General features: G+C 28.6%; 1 protein-coding gene across 1 annotated transcript; it reads left to right on the top strand.

The window, feature by feature from the left end:
- Window positions 1–12,109: 12,109 nt before the first annotated feature.
- On the top strand, window positions 12,110–14,824 carry LOC123898734 (BOI-related E3 ubiquitin-protein ligase 1-like). Its single transcript, XM_045949748.1, has 3 exons — window positions 12,110–12,380; window positions 12,929–13,307; window positions 13,974–14,824. The coding sequence occupies exons 1-3, from the start codon at window positions 12,322–12,324 to the stop codon at window positions 14,532–14,534; spliced, it is 999 nt and encodes a 332-aa protein (XP_045805704.1). The 5' UTR covers window positions 12,110–12,321; the 3' UTR covers window positions 14,535–14,824.
- Window positions 14,825–22,171: the final 7,347 nt, after the last annotated feature.

The raw sequence follows: 22,171 nt of genomic DNA, 5'->3' as shown, positions 1-22,171 counted from the left end.
GGAAGCTTATCGACCAATATATATATATATATATAGGAAAATGCTAAACAGTGCCCCGGGGCACTATTTAAGGAACCAAATATAGTAATATCATATTGAAGTTTGTGCAGTCAACGCCTCGAAAGTCTAAAAAGTGTTATTTTCAATTTTAAAATTTCCTTTTTTGGTTTCCTTAACCAGTGCCCCGGGGGCACCGGTTAGCATGACCCATATATATATATATGATGATAACCAATATATATTTTTATTAATAGAGTTAATTACGCAAATATAACCAAAAGTTTATGGCACAAAGACATTGATAAAAAGTGCTAGATACAAAAGTGTAAATATGACAAAAATCATTATTATTTTAAGAAAATTTGTTCTAGCTAGTTAAATCCCATGGCCATATGAACTTCCCACCCTTCTAGGCAAAAACGTCCTAAATTTGTCCTCGCGAGCATGAATTGCATCGACGACAACTTTAAAATTATTCTAAAAATTGTCGTTGTGGAGTCTCATCCGCTCTATTTATTTTATTGCTTCCAACATAACTAGTGCACCTCACCTTCAATAATAGAGAGAGCTTCCGTTGAATCTAAGTTTATACATGCTTTCACGTATAGTAATTTTCATAGATTAATCAACCACTTCGAATTGAATTAACGTATTAATTCAATTCAAGTGTGTTACAAAAAAAAAATCAATTTATACATGCACTAGGTCAATTGATAAATACACTTATACTTGAACTCAATTCACTTACACTCACTTGAATTGAGTTCATGTAATTAACAACATTTTAACATTCTGTATTTATATGTGGTACTTAAATTAAATTCGCATACATCTACTTAACTTTATTTCACAAACATATATACATGTTGCACTTCGATTGAGTTTTGCATATGTGAACGGATAGTTAATAATACTCTCTTAATTTATAGTACTATCAACAACAACAAAAAAAGTCACTTTATAGTTTAAAGTGAATTGTTCATTTCAGAAGTGTTGGATCACAAATTTTCTTTTAAAATTATTTTTTTCATCAATTCATCTTCAAGATTCATATACATTGAACAAAGTCAGGCTGATTTTGTTTTTATGTGTGTTATTGGATCAGATGTCCTTTTTCATAACACCTTGTAAAAGATTATGCATAAATTGAGAAGGAAACAATTAACTAATTAATTAATTAATTAATGGGATACATTCTTTATTACAAAGCAAGACAACAAAACAATATACTACCTAACAAATCATCGATTGCATCATTTGAATCTAAACATAATGCTTATTTTTTCTTAAATGGGTTTCTTAACTTTTTTATATTCAGCCTTGTTTTATGATTCCTACACCAAAAAATAAGGATATCAGATTCAATTTGAACAATTTCATTGATTGTGCAAACTTATAAAGTTAACTTGCTAGAGGTTTTATATATCGACTAGTCAAAATTATAAAATCAACGACAAAATTTTACAACGGTTATAAACATAATGCAAAAGAAAAGACAATGGCAATGGCAATTTTTTTAATAAGTTAATAATCTTCATTTGTTACGGAAGAAACCAATGTAATAAACAGAAATAAAATTTAAAATGATACTTTATGTTATTTTTACGTCATTTTCCTTTATTAATCGATGTTAAAACTAGGTAAAAATGTAGCACTTTTATATTTTATATTAGTTTTGAGGCTCTCATTTTCAACTCAAAACTTCTCTTTCGAAATATTTTTACTCAAAATCGTAATTTCTTTTGTCTCTATTTCTTGCCACCATCATTCTTGTCGCCTTCTAATTTAATTTACAGACAATTAATTAATTGATATGTGTTCAATATGAGTGAATGTTATGATGATGACCCATAATTTCGAAATAATGGGACCCTAACTAATTAATTGGTCATAACCCTATACATAGGCTATGACCCATAATATACCGGATACAACACATATCGCATTTTCTAACATCTAAAGAGTTTTTAGAGCATAAGAAGTCTCAGTTGAGGAAGAACCACAAGCCAACAATTGCTCGTCATTCGTTTCTCTCTTTGCATTTCAAGATTACTACTGAGATACTACAATCATTGATTTGTTCATACCTAATGATTAATCTATCCAAATATTCATTTCATCCTTGATAAATCTTGATGTCGTAGATCATGTTTATATATACATGCTCATATATTTATTTGACTTCCACATTATAATACGATTATAGATTTAATCTTTATTGTTGAGCATGTCTTATGATTAATATTAAATTAATTCCAACAAAATTTACATTAAAAGAATTATTTTTACAAATGTAAAATGATGTTTTTCATCCATTATGAGCTAAACTATAGCGTAAAAATTGACCTCTCTACATTAAATTACTTTGATCTTCCGTTAATTTTTACATTGGGTGTCTGTGTAATCGATGTAAAAACTATTTCTTACATTGGTTCAATATCCGATGTAAAAGATATCCTCACATATACAACATCAACAAATTCTAAATTGCTAGTATATTGTAATCAGTTGATGTAAAAAACGTTTTTACATGATATAAAACTTTCTTGGACCTTGTACAAAAACAAGAAACTTTCTTGGACCAATAATCACACGAAAGCACTTAAGTGTTAAGATTTATCTAGCTTCAACAACAAAGATCAACTTTAGATTAAAGTAAACAACTAAATATGTTGGTTGAGGCAACATCAGTAAACAAGAATTAAGATACAATGGGGTCAAATCAAATAATTCACTTAATCTAGATCAAAGTATTTCAACTAAAATAATCAAGATCTATTTTCCTTTTCTATTAGGTCCATTGCCACCTCCAATTAATCAAAAGTCCAAATCTTTAAGGTTTTTTGGGACCCTCTACACCCTTTATTTTATGCTAAAAAAGCAAAGGTACTTTATCAATTACTTCGGTCCATTTAATTATGATTTAGCTAGTAGCTACCCACTTCAAATCCACTCAAATTTGCACTAAATAAAGTGGTCCTCTTTCACTTCATGCTACCTCACAAGATCCAATGTAGATAGATAGATTCATGCTCTTTTTTTCCCCCAAGAAATAGTAGATGTTGTTTTATTATGCCTTTATATGTTAAGGCACGGGTGGTTTTTACTTTTCTATGTGAATTTTTTCAACTTAAATAGTAGGGACTCACATTTTAAACAATATGCCTTTATTTATATATAGGAGACCCAAATCTTACAAGATCACATGGTTACTAGTTATTTTAATAGGGGTTAATTATGAAAGAAAATCAAATACACCTTTTTTTAATCTTGACCGTCTTATTTCGGAGGAATGAATTATGTAGAATTTATCTTGCCTCTAGAATTGATTCAACATCAACGGAAAAATTTGAAGTTTTGTCGTTATAGGTATTTTTTCTCACGGCAAAACCAAATGCATATATGTTTGGTTAAGCGGTGGATAATCACCATTCTGAATTTAAAGCGATCTTTAAACGATAATATTTTAGGGTTTAGGTAACAGTTAAAAAATTGTGGCTAAAAAGTGTTAAAACCGTGGTCTAAACTTTATGCAACATTTTAGTCATGTTTTTTCTAGTGCTGTTTATGCGCCCGTCACCTATTCTATTAAGACACACATGCAATTTTTTATTTTTGACGATGAAATTCATAAAATTGTTGTTTAAAATGTAAGAAGTCGCGGTTATAAAAACTAGTTTTAGAACCATAACGTGTAACTAATAATTCACCGTAATTTTTTACCGTGATTTTGTGGTACTATTTTTCCAAACACACATGAAATATGGGGCCAAAAATTCACTAATTTCTTGTAGGTGGTTCACAACTTTGACTACTTTATGAATCACACCAAAACATCTTCCAAAATGGTTGCCAAATGAATGCAACCTTAATTTGAAAAAAAATGAAAGGCAAAAAAGTTAAAAATAAATGAAACAACAACAATTGTTGATCATCAGTCACAATTGATGTTTCTCCAAACTTTAAAGCCAAATTTACATTATTTCTATAAAATAGTACTATTATGGAAACTATGAAGAAATTTCCAATATTTTATAACCAATTGAAAAAAATATATAAAAATATTATTAGTGTTCTTTCCACGTTAATGATGAAATGAACATTGAAAATAAAGTAGTACATTAATAATTTAGACACACTTTGACATTTAGTGCCATGTCTATATATATGTTTTCAAACCCACATGTAACAAGCAACTACAACCAAACTTTGTGACTGCAATTAGGTTTTGTAGCTGTCATTATAAACGACAAGATTGCTTTAGCTACCAAAGACATCTCACACACCCATATTCACATTTCAAGCCCACACTTTGATACTTTTTAAGAAATTTTCTATTGTGGAATTTAATATTTGTAGTACTTATCTTTAGATTTCAATTTCAATGGGGACAATGCAGGCTTGCCTTGGAGTAATCAACACAATAACTTATGTAACATCATCCATTATCAAAATTATAAATCTAGTACTTTTTTTATGACATGGGTCATTATATATAGTACATGCACTTATAAATTTTGATATGTACTATCTTTAAATAAATGAACTTTTTTATGCTTATTTTTTCTATTAATTTAAAAATATTAGGTTTTCTTCTATGGTAGGTAAAAATTAAATTATCCTCGTTCGTGTGATATTAGTTCAGTTGGTAGGAACATCACATTTTATATGCAGAAATTAAAGTTCAAATTTCAAATACTCTATTTATTCAATATAATGTAAGAGTAAAATTATAACCACTAGACAACTACTTGACAAAAAACCCTAATTGCACCAAAACAAAATTTAGTGACAAATTTTTGAAGAGAAATTTCTAAGTTTCTTTTCTTAGTAGTACTAGCTACTTGAGATATCTCAATGCAACATAGAATCGAACACATCATTCATCAGACAGTAGATCGATGCGCGCAAACACATCAATGAAACTTAATTTAAGAAATTGACATCTCTCGAAAAATATTTTTTATGATAAACATATATAAATTTGTGGGTAAACTATGACAAAAATTAAGATTTAATTTTCTATTAATGGTGTGATTGCCATAGCATGTTGTGATGGATCAATGAAAGTACTAGTACTATAGTAGTAGTAGTATATTGTTTGTGATGATGGAAGAAAGCAATAAAAGAGGACATGGAAAGGAGAGAAGGATGATGGGAATCCATCATGTCTACATTTATGTTATTTCTTTCTTGTTGGCCACTCCTTTTCATTTAATTGCTTTTCATTCATTCATTCATAGTGCGTGCTTGTGAGGGAATTTAAGAATTGGAAATGTTAGATGGCTACGGACAAAGTGGGCTAGTGTTCCTTTTTATTCAACTTATACACTCGTCAACAAATAGTAATAGTACTAGTACTTGATGTATGTATATATATTTAATTTAAAATGAAATTTATTTATTATTAATATTGTAACATCACAATAAAAGCAATCAATATTTGCAGGCAGAACATGATATGTAGGTTCCATGCATGTTAGTTGAAACTTGAAAGTTTGATGATGTCAATCAATTTCATAGGACCAGAGGAAGAGGTGTTCCTTGTTTGTTTCCGTGAAAATGACAATTGAATAGATGCCATTCATTATCAAATAGTAGTAGTATCTTTTACTACAAAAAAATAAATATATAAAATCTTTATTCTAACATTAATTAAATCTCTTATTAGAATTATATTTTTTATAAATTATAGCTCAACTGATATATATCGAAAATATTAGACATAACATCTTTATTTGAGTTCTAACTCAAAGTCTCGTAGTTATGTGATCGGCTAGCTGGTTTCATTTGAATTCCAACTCATAATTTTGTATGTAAAATTTTATTGATATTTCATTTCGTTTACGTATTAAAAAAATAATTATATTTTTAGTAAAAAAATGAAAAAATAAAAATAGCATATTTAATCTTTTGTTAATTTATATTGAGTAGTACTTCCTTTTTATGTTATTTTCTCTTTTTATTTATCATTTTTTTTTTATTTTAAAAAAAAATAGTAAAAATGGAGATAATTGAATTTCTAAGGAAAAATGTGGACTATTTTTTTTATACTCATCGCTTTGAGAAGTGGGAACCTTAAAAGCCAAGTATTCAAATACTTGCATATTTAGTTTCAGTTTTGTTAATTGAAAAATTATTTTTTGTACTATTTTTTAATGGTGAAACAAATTATTTTTTTTAAATGAACAAATATAGTGATAAACACGCAGCATAGTGGGGAATATTGCAGCAGTTGCTTGGATATGGTGATAAGAAAGATGATATTTTATGGTCCAAGACTTTACTGTAACTATAAATTGTGTTTGAACATTAATTTTTTTGTCGTGACATTACAACAAAAAATAGTGTTTGTGGAGGAAATTTTTAGAATCTTTAGCAGCAGGTTTTTTAACCGCCGCAAACTTGTCGAAGATTAGCATCGTTAACATGTTTTGCGATGGTTGTTGAAAATACCGTCAATATAAATTGCAGCGGTTGTTAAATACAATGTAAACTAATTTTGGAGAATCTTCACTTCAAAGGATGCTAATATATTTCATGAACTAGAAAGCACTTAAAAAATTGCAACAATTGCCAAATTCACACATTGAAGCAATTTTAACTCTCCAAGCATGACTTTAGTCAATGCAAAGAAAAAAAAAGCTCTCCAAGCATTACTTTGGCTATTGAAAAGAACATATACATTGAAAGTTTTAACTGCTATTTAATAATGATTAATCTCCGACATGAAACCTGTGAAACACACAACGTCTATTTTCCTCTTTAATTAGTTCAAGTTTTCTCCACACACAAGAGTAAAAAATTGAACCTTTGATCACTTGCTCAATATATGAGTTCAAATTTCGTATCACTTTGGCTATTAAAAGGGACAGATAAAACTTTATGCATCCTAAAATAAAAAACAGAACATGAAACATACACCTAGCTTAAAGTTCTATTTTTTACTTGAAGTTTAACTCTTTGATTCTTGGAGAATTACTCTAGTAATTAATTTAGAGTTTGATTTCTTTTTTATGCAATTTAGAGTTCTGCTGAAAAATAATTAAAAAAATTTAAAAATAATTAGGGATTGAACTATTATTCTCTCAATCAATTTGATATATTAATAAAAGTTTATTAATCATACGAGTCTATTTGAAGTTTATTAATCGCACAAGTTGAATGAAAAGTATGGATTAAAAACATTGGCGGAAAAAACTTAAGAACTAAAAAGTGTGAAAAAAATCTTCAGGGACTAAAGTGAAAATTTTGGGAAACTATAGGGACCAAAAACATATTTAACCCTGATGACAGTCAATTATATGATGTTTTTAGCACTATTTTAGAGTAGTTTTAGTAGCAATTGAAGACCAAAAGCAAGCAAATACTTACAGTTACGAAAAGTTACTTGACCAAGAATCAAGAAAAGTGAAAAAAGCATAAAAAAGGACAAAAAATGAAGAAGTTGAAGAATACATCGCACCACGATGGATGACCATCGTAGCACGATGAGAAGACGGTTAAAAGATTATAACAAATCAATCCATCGTAGCACGATGGATCATATCGTAGCCATGATGGGGAAGAAGCAAACAGGCTTGATGCCCAAGCAAAAATAGACCCATCGTACCAACGTTGGGATTACATCGCAGCATGATGAAACGTGGCCGCCAAGAAAGAAACAGACCTATCGTACCAACGTTGGGATTGCATCGTGCCACGATGAGAGGCAACTTGGCCGCCAAGGAAGAAACAAACCATCGTTCCAACATTGGGATTATAATGGTATGATGGTACCAACGTTGGGACGATTGTGGCTACGATGAGCTACGATAGATACGATGGAAAAGCCCAAAAACACCAAAAAAAGCCAAAAAAATATAAATAGAGCTCTCCTCCTTCACAATTATTCATTCGAAAGTTCAGAGAACTATAAGCTCTCTAAGAAGCAAAGGAGGAGGAGCATGGAGGGCCAAAGAGCTCTCAAGAGAGGGAGACTCTCCCCCACCATCGGGAGACGAACTTCCTCCCCAAGGAATCGAGGTTATTTTTATGCATGTTTTCTTTATTGTTCAATATGCTTAATAGTAGCTAAGTCCCTTTAGGTTAGGTCAAGTAGATGAACTCCTCTAGGACTGCTTGAGACATGTAATTTGGTTATTTTCCAAGACTATTTACAATTGCTATTATCTGTTACTATCTCTATTTATTTGTTTATACACTAGCATATATGAACGCGCATATATTTTGATATTTTGTTAGTAACTAGGGTTGAAGTGGATACCGTGACACATCTAAGACTACTGAATCAAAGAGATACTATAACCTACTTACATGAGACCATTAAATTCAATATATGCGGTTAGGTTTGAGATTACGAATCACACATAGTTAAATTCTGCACTGATATTAGAAAATCGAGCGGACATAGAGAACTTGTTAAATCCTGAACTTCTAAAGGTCAGGACGCCCTATAGAGGTTGAACCCGTTAAAGGTAATGATATGAAATAACGAAGGCTAAACCTAATTAGGCTTAATTGGTTCGACCTAAACAGATTACAATAAAAGTAAGTATAGTAAAACTAGGCTTATTTTAATAGAAATTAATCTCCAGATAATGCTTCAATAGTGAGCAGATATAGCGTCAGTTACCAAGCAGAAATAGGGGAGACATTCGAAAGCACTTAACCTACTTTTATCATCTTGAAATCTTTATTTTATCTTTAGTCTTATACTATCTAACTCTGTCTCAAAACCTTTTTCAAACAAACAAAGCAAAAGCAAAACTATCCTAATTCCTAACCAAAACTGGTAGCTTTGGCATAATCCCTGTGGAGACGATAACTTACTACTTTATTACTTGATAGCGATTCTGTACACTTGTAGAGCCATCATCAAACCCTAATATTATAGAATATAAATCCTTACATATTTTAATAATTGTTTGTAATTTGTAAATTTTAACAATCATATACCATCGAATCAAACATTTTATATAGAATATAAATCATATTTATAAAAAAATTAAAAGGAAAACCAATGGTTAATTAATATCTTATCTATTATTAATATATTAAAATCGATTACCACCAAAGTGAATAATTTATCCTTATTACTTTTAACCATGTTGCAAGTTTTATATATATCCTTCATTGTAATTCCACTAAAAAAATTAAAATATATATATATATATATATATATATATATATATATATATATATATATATATATAGAAAGAATATAAGATAAATACCAACAAAAAAAAATATATAGAAAGAATATAAGATAAGTACAATAAAAAGATGATATGCTTAAAAATAATAGGAATAAAACATATTATAGATAGGAACAAAATATAACAATATATTTATGCTTAAAAATAGGAATAAACAAAGTTATAGAAAAAATAAAATGAATATGCATAAAAATAGGAATATAGAAATTGAAAAATAAACAATAATTTTGCAAAAAAGAAACGTAAACAATACTCCTATTTGTCATAAAAAAAAATATTAAAATATATACATGGGATTACTATTTGTCATTGATAATTTATTCATTTAATAAGTTTTATAAGAAATAACACAACACAATAGTTTCACTTATATTTTAACAATATTATATAATAAATTTTTACCTTAATATAATGTCAATTTTAAATATCGCACGGGTCTTTTAACTAGTTGTTTTAAAAAAATAAAAATTAATATCCTATCACACGGTTAATTTTTTTTCTTAGAATATATAATATTATACTATTAAGAATATAACCAAATATTGACCAATAAAAAAAGAATATAACCAAATATGTATATTTCTATAATTTTTCTATAATATCTATTAAAACAAATACTCCTCCATCCCATACAATATAGATCTATTTGCCAATTTTACGCAGATTAGAAAAAACGTACAAATTCTATCAAAAAAAGAAAAAGAAAAAACTTACAAATGAAAAAGATAAAACAATATTTTTACTATATTACTTTGTATCAAATATATGAATATGCACGTGTTTACCATTCTATAAAATATATAAAATGAAATATATTAAATTGAGAGTGATATATAGAGTATTAATTAGAGGGTATAAATAGAAAATATACTTTTCTATAAGTCTTAGTTCAATCGGTAAATAAAGTTGAAATTATTAGGCTGGACGTTACGATCGGGGTTTAAACCCCATGATAGAAACAAAGGTACATAATGTGTGTATATATATATATATATATATATATATATATATATATATATATATATATATATATATATATATATATATATATATATATATATATATATATATATATATATATATATAACTTTCGTCGTAATTTTTTTAAAGAATGTTGAAATTTTTAAAAAATTATTCATATTGATTATTGATTGTTAGTTATTATCATAAATATATATATCAATTTTGGTTTTTTTTTACAAGAAAGATATACATAGCAAAATATTATGACTTGAAAATTGGGTAAACAAGAATAATAATTCATGGTATTTCTCAAAAAAAAAAAAAAATCATGGTAAAATTGAGAAATAATAATTAATTTCACATAAAAAACAAAAAGTATGATTATAATGAAACTTTTTAAGTTAGTTATTGGGTACACATCTTATTTAAATACGTACTTATTCCTGCCTCAATATGAGATATTGATATTTAGTTAATTAGATGTATTTCTAGGTCTAAGTGTTAAAGTAGATAAGTATGTAGAAAGTGATCATCTAGAGATAGGGGAGGTGTATATATAGACCTAGGGGTAACGGCCCTAAGGCGAGATCCTCTCGCCGAGGCGTGGAGATAATCGTTCTGCCTTTCTCGGAGCGTGTATCCCACATAGGCTATAATCTCTACCTGTTGCGCATATGGATTTGATTGTGGTCGTTCCTATCCCATGTATTATGTCCGATCCAATACTGATGCATTTTTTTAGGTGAACAATTCTAATAGTTTTACCGTTTACAAATAATGTTTATTAATTTTTATTTATTAAAATATCGAAATTATCCACCTCAACCATGGTGTACCAAAGTATTCATCAACTTTTTTTTTGGTAAACTAAAGGTATCCTTCGTGCGCAACTACAAAGATTAATCATCTCGACAAATGTTTTTGCATATGCACCGTCAGGGATCGAACACATGACCAAATGGTTAAGGAGTTCAAGTATCTACCACTCGTGTCACACTATGTTAGTTAGTTTTCATCAAACTTTTATACATACAAAAGCGGCATTTATTTATTTTAAAAAGTTGAGAGTTATTAATATCACAAAAGTGGTAATTTTTTCATTTATTGTTGGTTGAAATTAATAGGTAATTCTTTCTCTCTATTTTAGTCAAGAATTAATAGCTATTAGTTCTTTGTCTCAAAATATAAAATTTAAAAAAAGTAGTCAACAAAATTTAATATATTTAATGATTAAATACATCAATATTTTTGACCAACTTTTCTTAATATTTTGAGACGAATTTTTTTTTTTATAAGCAAAAATTTATTAATAACCTAATCTCAATATTACATAAAAAGTAATTCTCTATTACTAACCTAATCTCAATATTACATAATAATATGAGGAAGGTTTGCAAATATATCATGTCCTACAACCATCTTTGGGTTGGAAAGCATGAATAAAGCTATACACTTTGTTTGAATGATAAAACTTTGTGCTTTCAAAAATTGCTTCTAAACCAAACAGCCAAAAATACACGTTATTGGCATGATGAAGCTGTCAAGGAAATACTATATATGGCAATTAAAAAAAACGGAAATTATCTTTGTTAGGAAATAAAATATAATAAATATATAATGCTACTATAATTAATTAATTATTTGTTACATTTAATATAATATATTCTGCTTAGTAAAAAGTGTAAAAAAGGAAAAGTTGAAAACCCAAATTCCCAAAATCAAGTGAAAGTAGAAAAAAAATGTGAAAGAGAATCCTCCAGACCAAATTCTGACAACACTTTTATTATATTTTTGGAAACAAAAAAGGGATGATTGAATTTAATAATAAATTTCAATTTTTTTTTTCTTAAAGATTTTCTCTGTCTTAGAAAAGATGCGTTTGACTTTCTAACTCTTTAAAAATACCCACATATAAATAAAACCATAGGCTAAATACTTAGCCTTTAACATGAATCATTCATTCATTCATTCATTCAGCATCCCTTATACATAGCCACATCTATTGCATGCTCTTCCTCATCTCCTTCTTATTCTCTCCTTTTATTTACCTCTAAATCTCACAAACAATAAACCAAACTCTTTCATATACTCATACATAACAACAACCTTAACCTTATCAAAAACATCATCTTTTGTTGTTATGGCTGTTGATGCTAGTTACATGAATCTCTTGCCTTCCACCCATTTGCTCACAAATAGGTACTATTACAATTTCCCAACCTTAAATTTATACTATTGTCTCTTTTAAGGTTTTAGTGTCTAGTTCGATTGACGCTGAGTTTGACAGAAAGAGCGCCACCGTGATTGTGTATGTTTAATATCATTGTGTGTTTGCCGGAATCACAATGGCTCACTGCAATTCTGGCAAATTTACCGTGATATGAGACATAAACTTTATAAGTTTAACAAAATTATGGTGGCGTCATGACGAGCACCACCGTTTTTCTAAGTATGTTCATATTACGGCAAATTTGTGAGATTCATGATGACCACCTGGGTCACTGTGATTCTGTCAAATTTACCATGATATCAGACGTAAACTTTATGAGTTTAACAAAATTACGGTGATGTTATCATTAATTTTGTCAAACTGACCGGCGATACAAAGTACAAACACAAACTTAAATGTTGAAATCCACTTTTGAACAATTTATTACTAACATTTATTTACAAAGAAAAAAAACTTTATTTTTATTTGAAATTTTGCTAATATATATGTTGATCTTTTTTTTTTTATATTTATACAGGGAAGTAATCAAATCAAATCAACATCATTATCAACAACAACAACTACAACAACAAAATCAACAACAACAACAAATGTTGAACTCTGAATTATACAATGTTCAAATGGATTCAACTCTTCCTCTTCAAACAACAATGCATGAATCTATGTTACCATTTTATCAATCAAATGTTTGTGATCCAAACAGAGCTGATAGTGGTCTCACTTACAACAATCCACTTCAAAGAAAACGTTCTAGAGATTTTTCAACTGAATTGGTTTCTCTTCAACCTCATCAGAAAAACAGAGTTATTTCTTCTGAATCTTCATCATTTCTTGATCAAGTTCTTTACCAGTTTCAGAATCAACAATCTGATATTGATCGCATCCTTGCTCAACATGTAAGATTTTTCATCCTTCACTTTATTACATTTTTTATTTATTTATTTTTATTTTATTTTTTTTGAAAATATTTTATTTAAAAAAATGGTTGTGCTTGAAAAAAGAAGAAAATAACAGTTGTTCAAATTTTAATGTTTCTATTAAATATCTAACTGAAAAAGGGTGTGAGAAATTTTCAAACTTTGAATGAAAATAATTATGGGGTGTTTTATATTTTTTTAAGTAATTAATCTGTTTTTTTTTTTTTTTTTGTGGTTATGTTTTTCAAAATTATGTTTTTTTGACAAAATTAAGGGATGGGATGTTTAATGATTTTTTGTAATAAATATGATTTATGTTTTTTTTTTTAGGAAAAAGAAAACTTAATGGGTAATCTCTTCCGTTTTGGTTATCATAAAAATAAATAAATTATATTTTAGTAGTTGAATATATAAACTAATTTTCTATTTTCTATATAAGGATAGTTTCAAAAAATACAATGATTTTTTTACTTATGCATCAAGAAAATTAAATACATTTACTACTACTTAACTTTTTTAATGAAAGCGTGTTTAGATATATTTGCTCTTTTCTTTTATGGAAAGATTTTATTTTTTTAATGGACAATTCATGAATGTGTGCATTTATGTGTTATTAATATTTTTTGATATTTTGTGTTTGAACAGAATGAAAAAGTGAGAATGGAGTTAGAGGAACAAAAAATGAGGCAATCAAGGATGTTGGCATGCGTAATTCAAGAAACAATAGGGAAGAAACTTAAAGAAAAAGATGAAGAAATTCAAAAAATAGGAAAACTAAATTGGATGCTTCAAGAAAAAGTCAAAAGTTTAAGTGCTGAAAATCAGGTTTGGAGAGAGTTAGCACAAACAAACGAAACCACGGCTAATTATCTACGCAACAATTTGGAACAAGTTATGGCACATGTTAAAGAGGGTCGTCATCATGCCGCAATAGCCGAGGATGACGCCGAATCGAGTTGTGGAAGTAATAATAATATTAATGCGGCCGATGATGGGAATGATACTGCGGCAACTATCGGCGGTGGTGGTCAGAGTGGTGGTTGTGGTTTAGTTAGGATGTGTAAGAATTGTGGGGTGAAGGAATCAACCGTGCTGTTATTGCCATGTAGACATTTGTGTCTTTGTAATATGTGTGGGTCCACTGTTCGTAAATGTCCAGTGTGTGACTCTGGCATGGATGCTAGTGTTCATGTTAATCTCTCTTAGGAGAAATTTTTTTACATTAGGGTTTAGATTATTACAAATTAGACAAAAAAATAGTTTTGGTTTTTTAGTTTTTTTTTTAATCTATATGTTATTATAGTTTATGGAAAAAAGAAAAAAAAAAGAAATAGAAATTAGGAATCTTTTATTTTTTTATGAATAGAAAAATCTTTTATTTATTTATACATATTTATGTTTTTTTGTCTTGTTGATATATAAATTATTCGATTTGCTTAATAGTTATATTTTCAGCATGCTAACATACTTACTAAGATTCCCTACGGTAAAAAAAATCGACAAAAAATACTAAGATTCCCACCCTACGGTAAAAAAAAAGTCCATAGTTTTGAAGTAAAAATTTCGACAGTTTTATGCAGTAATAAATTTCAACCATCAATTCAAGATCGATCAGTTCTTATGCTGAGATTAATTACAGCGGCATGCTTGCAATCCAATTAGGCATGCTAATGTTAATTTATGTTATCAATATTTTATGCGGTAATAAATGTCAACCATCAATTCAAGATCGGTCAAGTTCATATTATGAGATTAATTACAGCGGCATGCTTGCAATCCAATTATGCATGCTAATGTTAATTTATGTTATCAATATTTACTCCAATCAAGATTTTTGGTTTGAATGAGCAATAGAAAATTAGTGGAAAATATTATAATGTTAATGAGAAATAAAAAAACTGTCCATGACTTCTATATGGGATAAGATAACGGAAAATGAGGATAATATCTAGAAATTTTAATATTATAATCTGGTCAAAACAAATTAATATGGAGTAATATTTGTTGTGAGTATTAAAATATATTTTGAATTCAAAGGAGGTAATATACTAATATCCATTTTTTTTTTATGACAAAGATTTATATCAATATTATGCGTTATGCCCCGGGTAATATTCTTACCTTCAAATTCAAAATATTTTTTCAAAAGTAAAGTTAAGTTTTTCGATACATTCAATTTAATGGACGGATAAAAGAATAAAGAAAGATTTCACACATGCCATCACATATATTCATATTTTCTTAAAGAAAAAGGTAAAGTGTCAAACTTGTCCATTTTTTTTTGGCCATGAAACTTGTCCGCATGTAATGAGTAGTATAAATAACTTTTTTTAAGCCGGATATACATCCTTCCTGTATAACCGAAGATATTAATTTCTCGATTTTCATATGACCTAATGACTGATAAACTGTTACTCACTAAGGATTTTAATGTTAGTGTATGTACAAACTAAAGTCAGAAGAGACATACATTGTCTCATATAAAAGCTCTTGGATAATAAATAAATAAATAAAACTTTCTTTTTTATTTTCACTACCAGTATTTGGTATTGAACCGTTTAATCTGGTTTGAAAGTCAGTTATAAAATCCAGTTGTTCTAACCACCTCCCGATCGTATTTGCGGAGGATCGAACCATGATCCTTCTACCAAGTCCAGCGTCAATCACCACTGAATCAACTAACGATTGATATAAAATAAAAAAAAAACTTTAATTAGAGTGAATCTATTGTTAACGTTGGAAGGGTAATAAAGGAGAAAAATATATAGGAGTGTTTTTGGACAATAGTGGATAGTGGTGGGTGTGAATAGAATAAAAAAATGGTAAAAGGACAGTGATGATATGGTCGTAAGTGGGTATCAAATATTTATGGAAACGGGTAAGAAGAGTGGTTTGATATTTGTTTGGTTTGATTCATTATTTTGGCTTGGAAAGGGAGCAAAAGTCATAAAAGTTGAGACACACCTAAAATCCTTATAAAGTGAAAGCAAACAAAGTAAGTTCTTACGAGTGGAAATGAGTATATTTTTCAATATTTCATAGCTAGCATAGCATGGGCAAAGTATAAAGTTTTCATTGTCATATCAACATCATTGTTTCTTGTACCACACTACCTTGGCTTGCACCATTATGTTTGTTTGAGAGGAATAGGATGCTTCCCCTCTCGCTCTCTCTCTTCCCTTGTATACCTTTTTTTTCCTTGTCAAAAACTTTGAATAATTCTTGGCCCTGGTAGATTGCATATAATTCAGCAAGCGTAATGTCTGAAGGCCCAAGCCAGAATAGCCTCATAAATAGTAGCCTGAGTTATTCCCGATAAGACCCTCAAAGCTGCTCGAACAAGAGAACCAAGACAAATTCCATCAACATTAATTAAGGATGATGCCACAGTAGTAGTTGTTGTTATTTCATTTGACGAATCTGTCAATTGGTGCATCAACAGAAGTAGAAGTGAAAGCACGACATGAAATCTTCTACCATGTTTCTAACGAAGATATTCTGGTCGCTTTAATTTTATCATATTATTTGTAGTAGACATTTTGCCGCTACATGCTATTAAGTTGAATTGTCTTAAAATAAACAATGTTTTATCATTAAAAAATGTTATAAAGAATTATTACTAACTTGCTGATAAAATATTGAAGACATTATGAATAAAATTGGTCTAAAAATCACAAACATATACAGTTAAAAATAAATTTTAAAAGGGATACATGAATTCTATATTGTTATACCTAACTTATTTTATTAAATAAATTGACTACTTATGTAAAAAGAAAAAGGGAAAAAGTATGGGTTTTTTCTCTTTTGGATTGGGTCTAAGCCCAACTTGACTTCAAGCTCGGCCCATTTAGGCCCAAAGCCACATGTTCTTGCTCAACTACAGAAGCAAACAATTCTGTAACGGCCGACATCGAAATAATTGACATTTCTTGTCAAACATGATTTTTCAGCCATTATTCTGACATTCATTAATGTTGAGAACGACATATTAATCCTCACATTTATGACTTTGGCTCTGTGCTTAGGTCTTTGTCATGCAGAAGGACCGGGTACAATTCATTTCTACTCTAAAACTTTTACTTCACACAAATTCTATTTGAGTGTTGGAATGTCTGCATGTATAACCCCTCTTCACCACAACCGTGCTGCAGAGGATAACCACCGTCCACGTCAATTTTGATCATGTAAGATCAAGTTTAAAGACGCTTGACCTAAACAAGCAATATTATCATTTTTTTTTAATCACTAATATTTTCTATTCTTGTAATATCATAAAAAATGGAAATGATGGAGAAATATAATGGTAAGATTATGAGCAAAACACCAACGGTTGCACTATACCATATTCTCAATTATTGATATGATAGTATTCGATTAGTTGCTGCATATTTTTTATTCTCAGTAGCAGCCTAGTAGTAGGAGTATATAATTATACTCTAAGGAGAAAAATACCTGTTTCTTTTTTACAAGAAAAATATCTTATTGTTAAATTTGGATATAAAATATTTGTAATGTTATGGACACTAAGAACACTAAAAATAATATTATTATTGTTAATTTTTTTTAACTTGAGTTTTTAAGACACTCCTTAACATTTTATTTAATTCTATTAAAGAGAGAACAGTGGAACCAACAATGAATTGGTTCAAGTGATAAGAGTTTTGGTCCCCCAAAGCATGTGGTCAGGAGTTCAATTCCGATGGAGAAAAATATTGTCAGTTCTACCGTTGACTATTATTATAAATGGTCCTTCATAGACTAATACTTAAAAAAATTAGAAATTATGAAATTAATTATTTTCTTTTTAAAATGTTTGAAAACTTTTTGTTAGATTCAAAGTAGTGTTCTTTTATACTATTAGAAAATACTGTATCACACAATTAATTTTTTTAATACTATCAAATAAAATGTGATGATAGAATATAGGTATATATAATGTATTTGCAAACATTTTAACAAAATAAAATAATTAAAAATTAATTAGACTATGTACCAAAAAAAATTTATTAGACTCTCAACCTAATTACTAAGTGAGTGTATTCTAATCTAACAAATCTAGCTTCTACCAGCTACATTGTCCTTTAAATCTGTCAAAACTTTTATGATTGCTATTATTATTAAAGTCCAAATCCTTAATAGTAGTAATAATAATGGGTTAGTGACCCACATGTATATTAATAAACCAAAGATTTTCAGGTAGCTAGAGCCATCCTTTTCAATCTTCTCTCCAACTTTATCTTTTTTCAATACACAAACTCTTGTCTTGTGACTTGTCTATCACTAAATGAATAGGAAAGTATAATTTTTTGTTGTACTTCTCTTCTTAATTTGGGATATAATGATTAAAATGTTCAAACATCCTCCTCATTCTATCCTTTTTCTTCTTTCCTATTCAATTGCCTTTTGATTCTTTTTTCTCTTTTTTACTTTTTATTATTTTTTGTAAGTCCACCACTATCTTTATGTTTTTTAGAATAAAATCCATATTCTCATGGAAAAGAGTAAAAGACACTCTTAAATCACTTTAAATTGGGTTGTGGAGTGAATCACTTGTATTTTCCTCCATCACTTTAATTTTTGTTAACTTTTTTTCCTACTACTTTATCTCAATTAGGGTAGAAACAAACACATGCATGCAATGCCTCTTTTCCTCATATGTTCCCCCTATTTTAAATTTCTTATTTTTTGTTCATAAAATGACAATGTAGTGTTTGTATATACTCCCTCCGGTCCTATATATAAGGAAAACTTTACATTTTAGATTCATAAAATTATTGATGTATCTAGTCCATTTTTTCAATATTCTCAACCTTCCCGTTTAAAAGTATGTCGATATGCTCCAACCAAATACATCATATCGTACCTAACCAAATTATGTGAGACGCATTCATTTCTTTTCTTTAATAAACTATTTGAAAAGTAAGAAGTTATCATCCGATGATCATCTCTCTATCCCATTTGTTTTTCTAATTTTTTAGTTTCAATATTTTGTCGTTAATTTATCTTTTTTTAACGTAATCTAAAATTAATTACGTACCAAATTTTATTTATCTTTCTTTTGAACTTTAAATTAATCGGTTAATTTTGCTTATTGCTTAAAAACCCCATAGTAAAATATTAAAAAATGTAAAAAAATTATAATAATTATAATCCACACAAATATCTAAGTTCTTTTTTTTAATCTCATTTGCTTTATATAGTAAGTAACTTTGGTCATAAAAATTGAAGAAGTAGTAGGATGGTTCCAATAAGATGTTAGGAAAGTGGGTGGAGTACTAGTGTCCAATGGAATAGTAGAAGAGAACAAGGTGGGGTAAATAAAAGGTATTATTTATGACTAAGGTGTTGTTGGGGCATTTAACGTCAGCATGTGGGAAGTATAGAGTGCATAAGACATGAGAATCAGACCCATCTCATCTCACACAATTGGATGGAATGGATCACTATAGATGGATTTGGCAATTCAGAGTTTTACTGCGAAGTAAGTAGAGTTTGACCTATAAGTTGAGGGTTGTCTTACTGATTAATTATGAGATTAGCAAGTGGATCTCGATTAGGTGGTGTTTGTTTTGATGTTTATTTTTAGTGTTCCGTATATATACGACACTTCTGTTATGTAGTTTCTTTTTTGCTGGTTTTTGTTCGTCTTCTACAGAGATCTGGTTAATTAATAATATATTTGTCATTAAAAAAAAGTTTGACCTATAGTATAGTTGTTTCCATAAGAATTCAAACTAAATTATTTCAAACAATTCGTTATAAAAAAAACTCGTTAATCACTTGAACCTCAAGATTATTCCGCGCTCTCAGAATTGAGTATTGAGTTTAACTCAACCCGACAAAATTAAATCGATTTGTAAAGTGAGGATTGCCCTCACATTATAAACACACATTCAAACTATCTCACAACCTGATATGAGACTTCTTAATACGCGCAACATATTGATGAATAATGAATGCCAGTAAATAAATAATTTTAAGTAGGGTACGTAGCTTATAGTTTTGCTTTTGCCTTGGCTTAAGAACCACGTTCGGTCAAAAACATCACACCCCAAATCTACGACATATGAATATCATTATCACTAGTCAGATTCATATTCATTGATGATGATCAGAAACAACAAACGATATTGCAAAAAAGTGGAGTAAATAATGAGAGAGAGACAGATTCATTCATATCATATTCAGAAAGAAACAAAGGAAATACTAATAGGTCACTATCTCTTTCTGATTGCCTTGCCTTACAATTTTACTCACTTCGAAATAATTTAGTACTTTCCTTTTCTTTTCAAAAAATATTAATAAATGCCTTAAAACATTGTTTAAGAGTTAAAAAGGATGGTTAAATATATTTTTGGTATTTATAAATGTTAGATTTTTGTATTGGAAGATTTACTACAAATAACTTGACAAATGACAAGAAGAAGATGAAGACAATATTGAAGATCATACATAAATTATAAAGTGTACGTTGACATATTAAGCTTCAAGTTCAATTTAACCTCACTGATTATGTAAATTTGATGCAAATGGATAAAACAATGAATATCCTTCAAGATACTTTGAAATATTTGGCATGAATTGAACAATCATATCAAACATATTGATCAATGACAAAAAAGAAAGAAAAAAAATTTAGTGTATTATTATAAAGAAACTTGTAACATTTTACTAAGTGAAACAACTTTATGAGTTTCACACAATAAGAAACGGTTAATTTTATATAACATTCGACTTATTACTCAAGTGTTGCATTGACTAAATTGGTGAAATTTTGTGAAAGTTATCACGTGATACTTGAGTTTAATTCATTAGAGTTATGATGAAAAATATTTTGAGTAAAAAAAAATAGTACTAAAAATTAAAATTAGAATATTTATAGAAATGAAAAATTTATTTAAGCTTTAAAATAAGAATATCATTTTACAATAAATTTTACTTTGAAAATAATATTTCCTTTTAAGAATTCCTTAAACAATATCCTTAGATATTTGTTAGCACGCCTCAATGAGAAACTTTTCCAGAGTCATAATAATATATATGAAAAATATATATATTTATTAAATTTCAAAGTACCTTTAATAATTAAAAGCACCAATTAGCAAGACTCATAACATCTACACTGACACATAAAAAAAAAACCAAGGTTGTAGGAGAAAAGCAAAACACAAAAGAGCCAAAGTTCACTCATACCATGAATTCAGGATGCCTAATACTGACTTGACACTATTTTGCAATCAACTGTACCAAAAAAGTAAAAAAAAATCAGTCACTTTAATTAAAATTACAGAAATTTTTTAGAAAATATTTAAAATAAATAATTTATTTTTCAGACATATCAGTGGCTTTTTGTTGGTTAGGGATAACTAGTTTCAATCTTAGACAGGTCACACATATCATACGACGCCTTTGTTTTTGTATTTCCTCTTTTACCATTTTTTGCTCGTCTTTTGCAAAGATTTGTTTATTAACAATATTATATTTGCTGTTAAAATAAAAAGTTTCAATCTTAGACTTTGGAATATTGGGTGAATTTGCAAGAATTTAACACCACCTTAACCAATTTATTTTTTTGTTTTATTGGTTCTTTAATGTAACCATACCCTTGTTCAGTTGTTTTACACAGATTTGGATTGCATGTAGTAATGTACTCAGGAGAGATTTGGTAGTTCGTTTAAGATTGGACTATCCAAATTTAAAGCAGTTTTTTTTGGTACAAACTTAAAAGCAGTTTTAATAACTACTTTAAATTTGGACCGTCTGATCTTAATCGGACAGTCAAATCTGAATGCATGCAATCTAAATTTGTTTTAATCAAAAGACGAACGGTCATTTTAATC

This window comes from Trifolium pratense, linkage group LG7, assembly GCF_020283565.1.
Source record: "Trifolium pratense cultivar HEN17-A07 linkage group LG7, ARS_RC_1.1, whole genome shotgun sequence".
In the NCBI taxonomy this organism is placed as follows: domain Eukaryota; kingdom Viridiplantae; phylum Streptophyta; class Magnoliopsida; order Fabales; family Fabaceae; genus Trifolium; species Trifolium pratense.
Note: the sequence above shows the minus strand (reverse complement) of the source record. Positions and strands in the feature narration are given on the sequence as shown.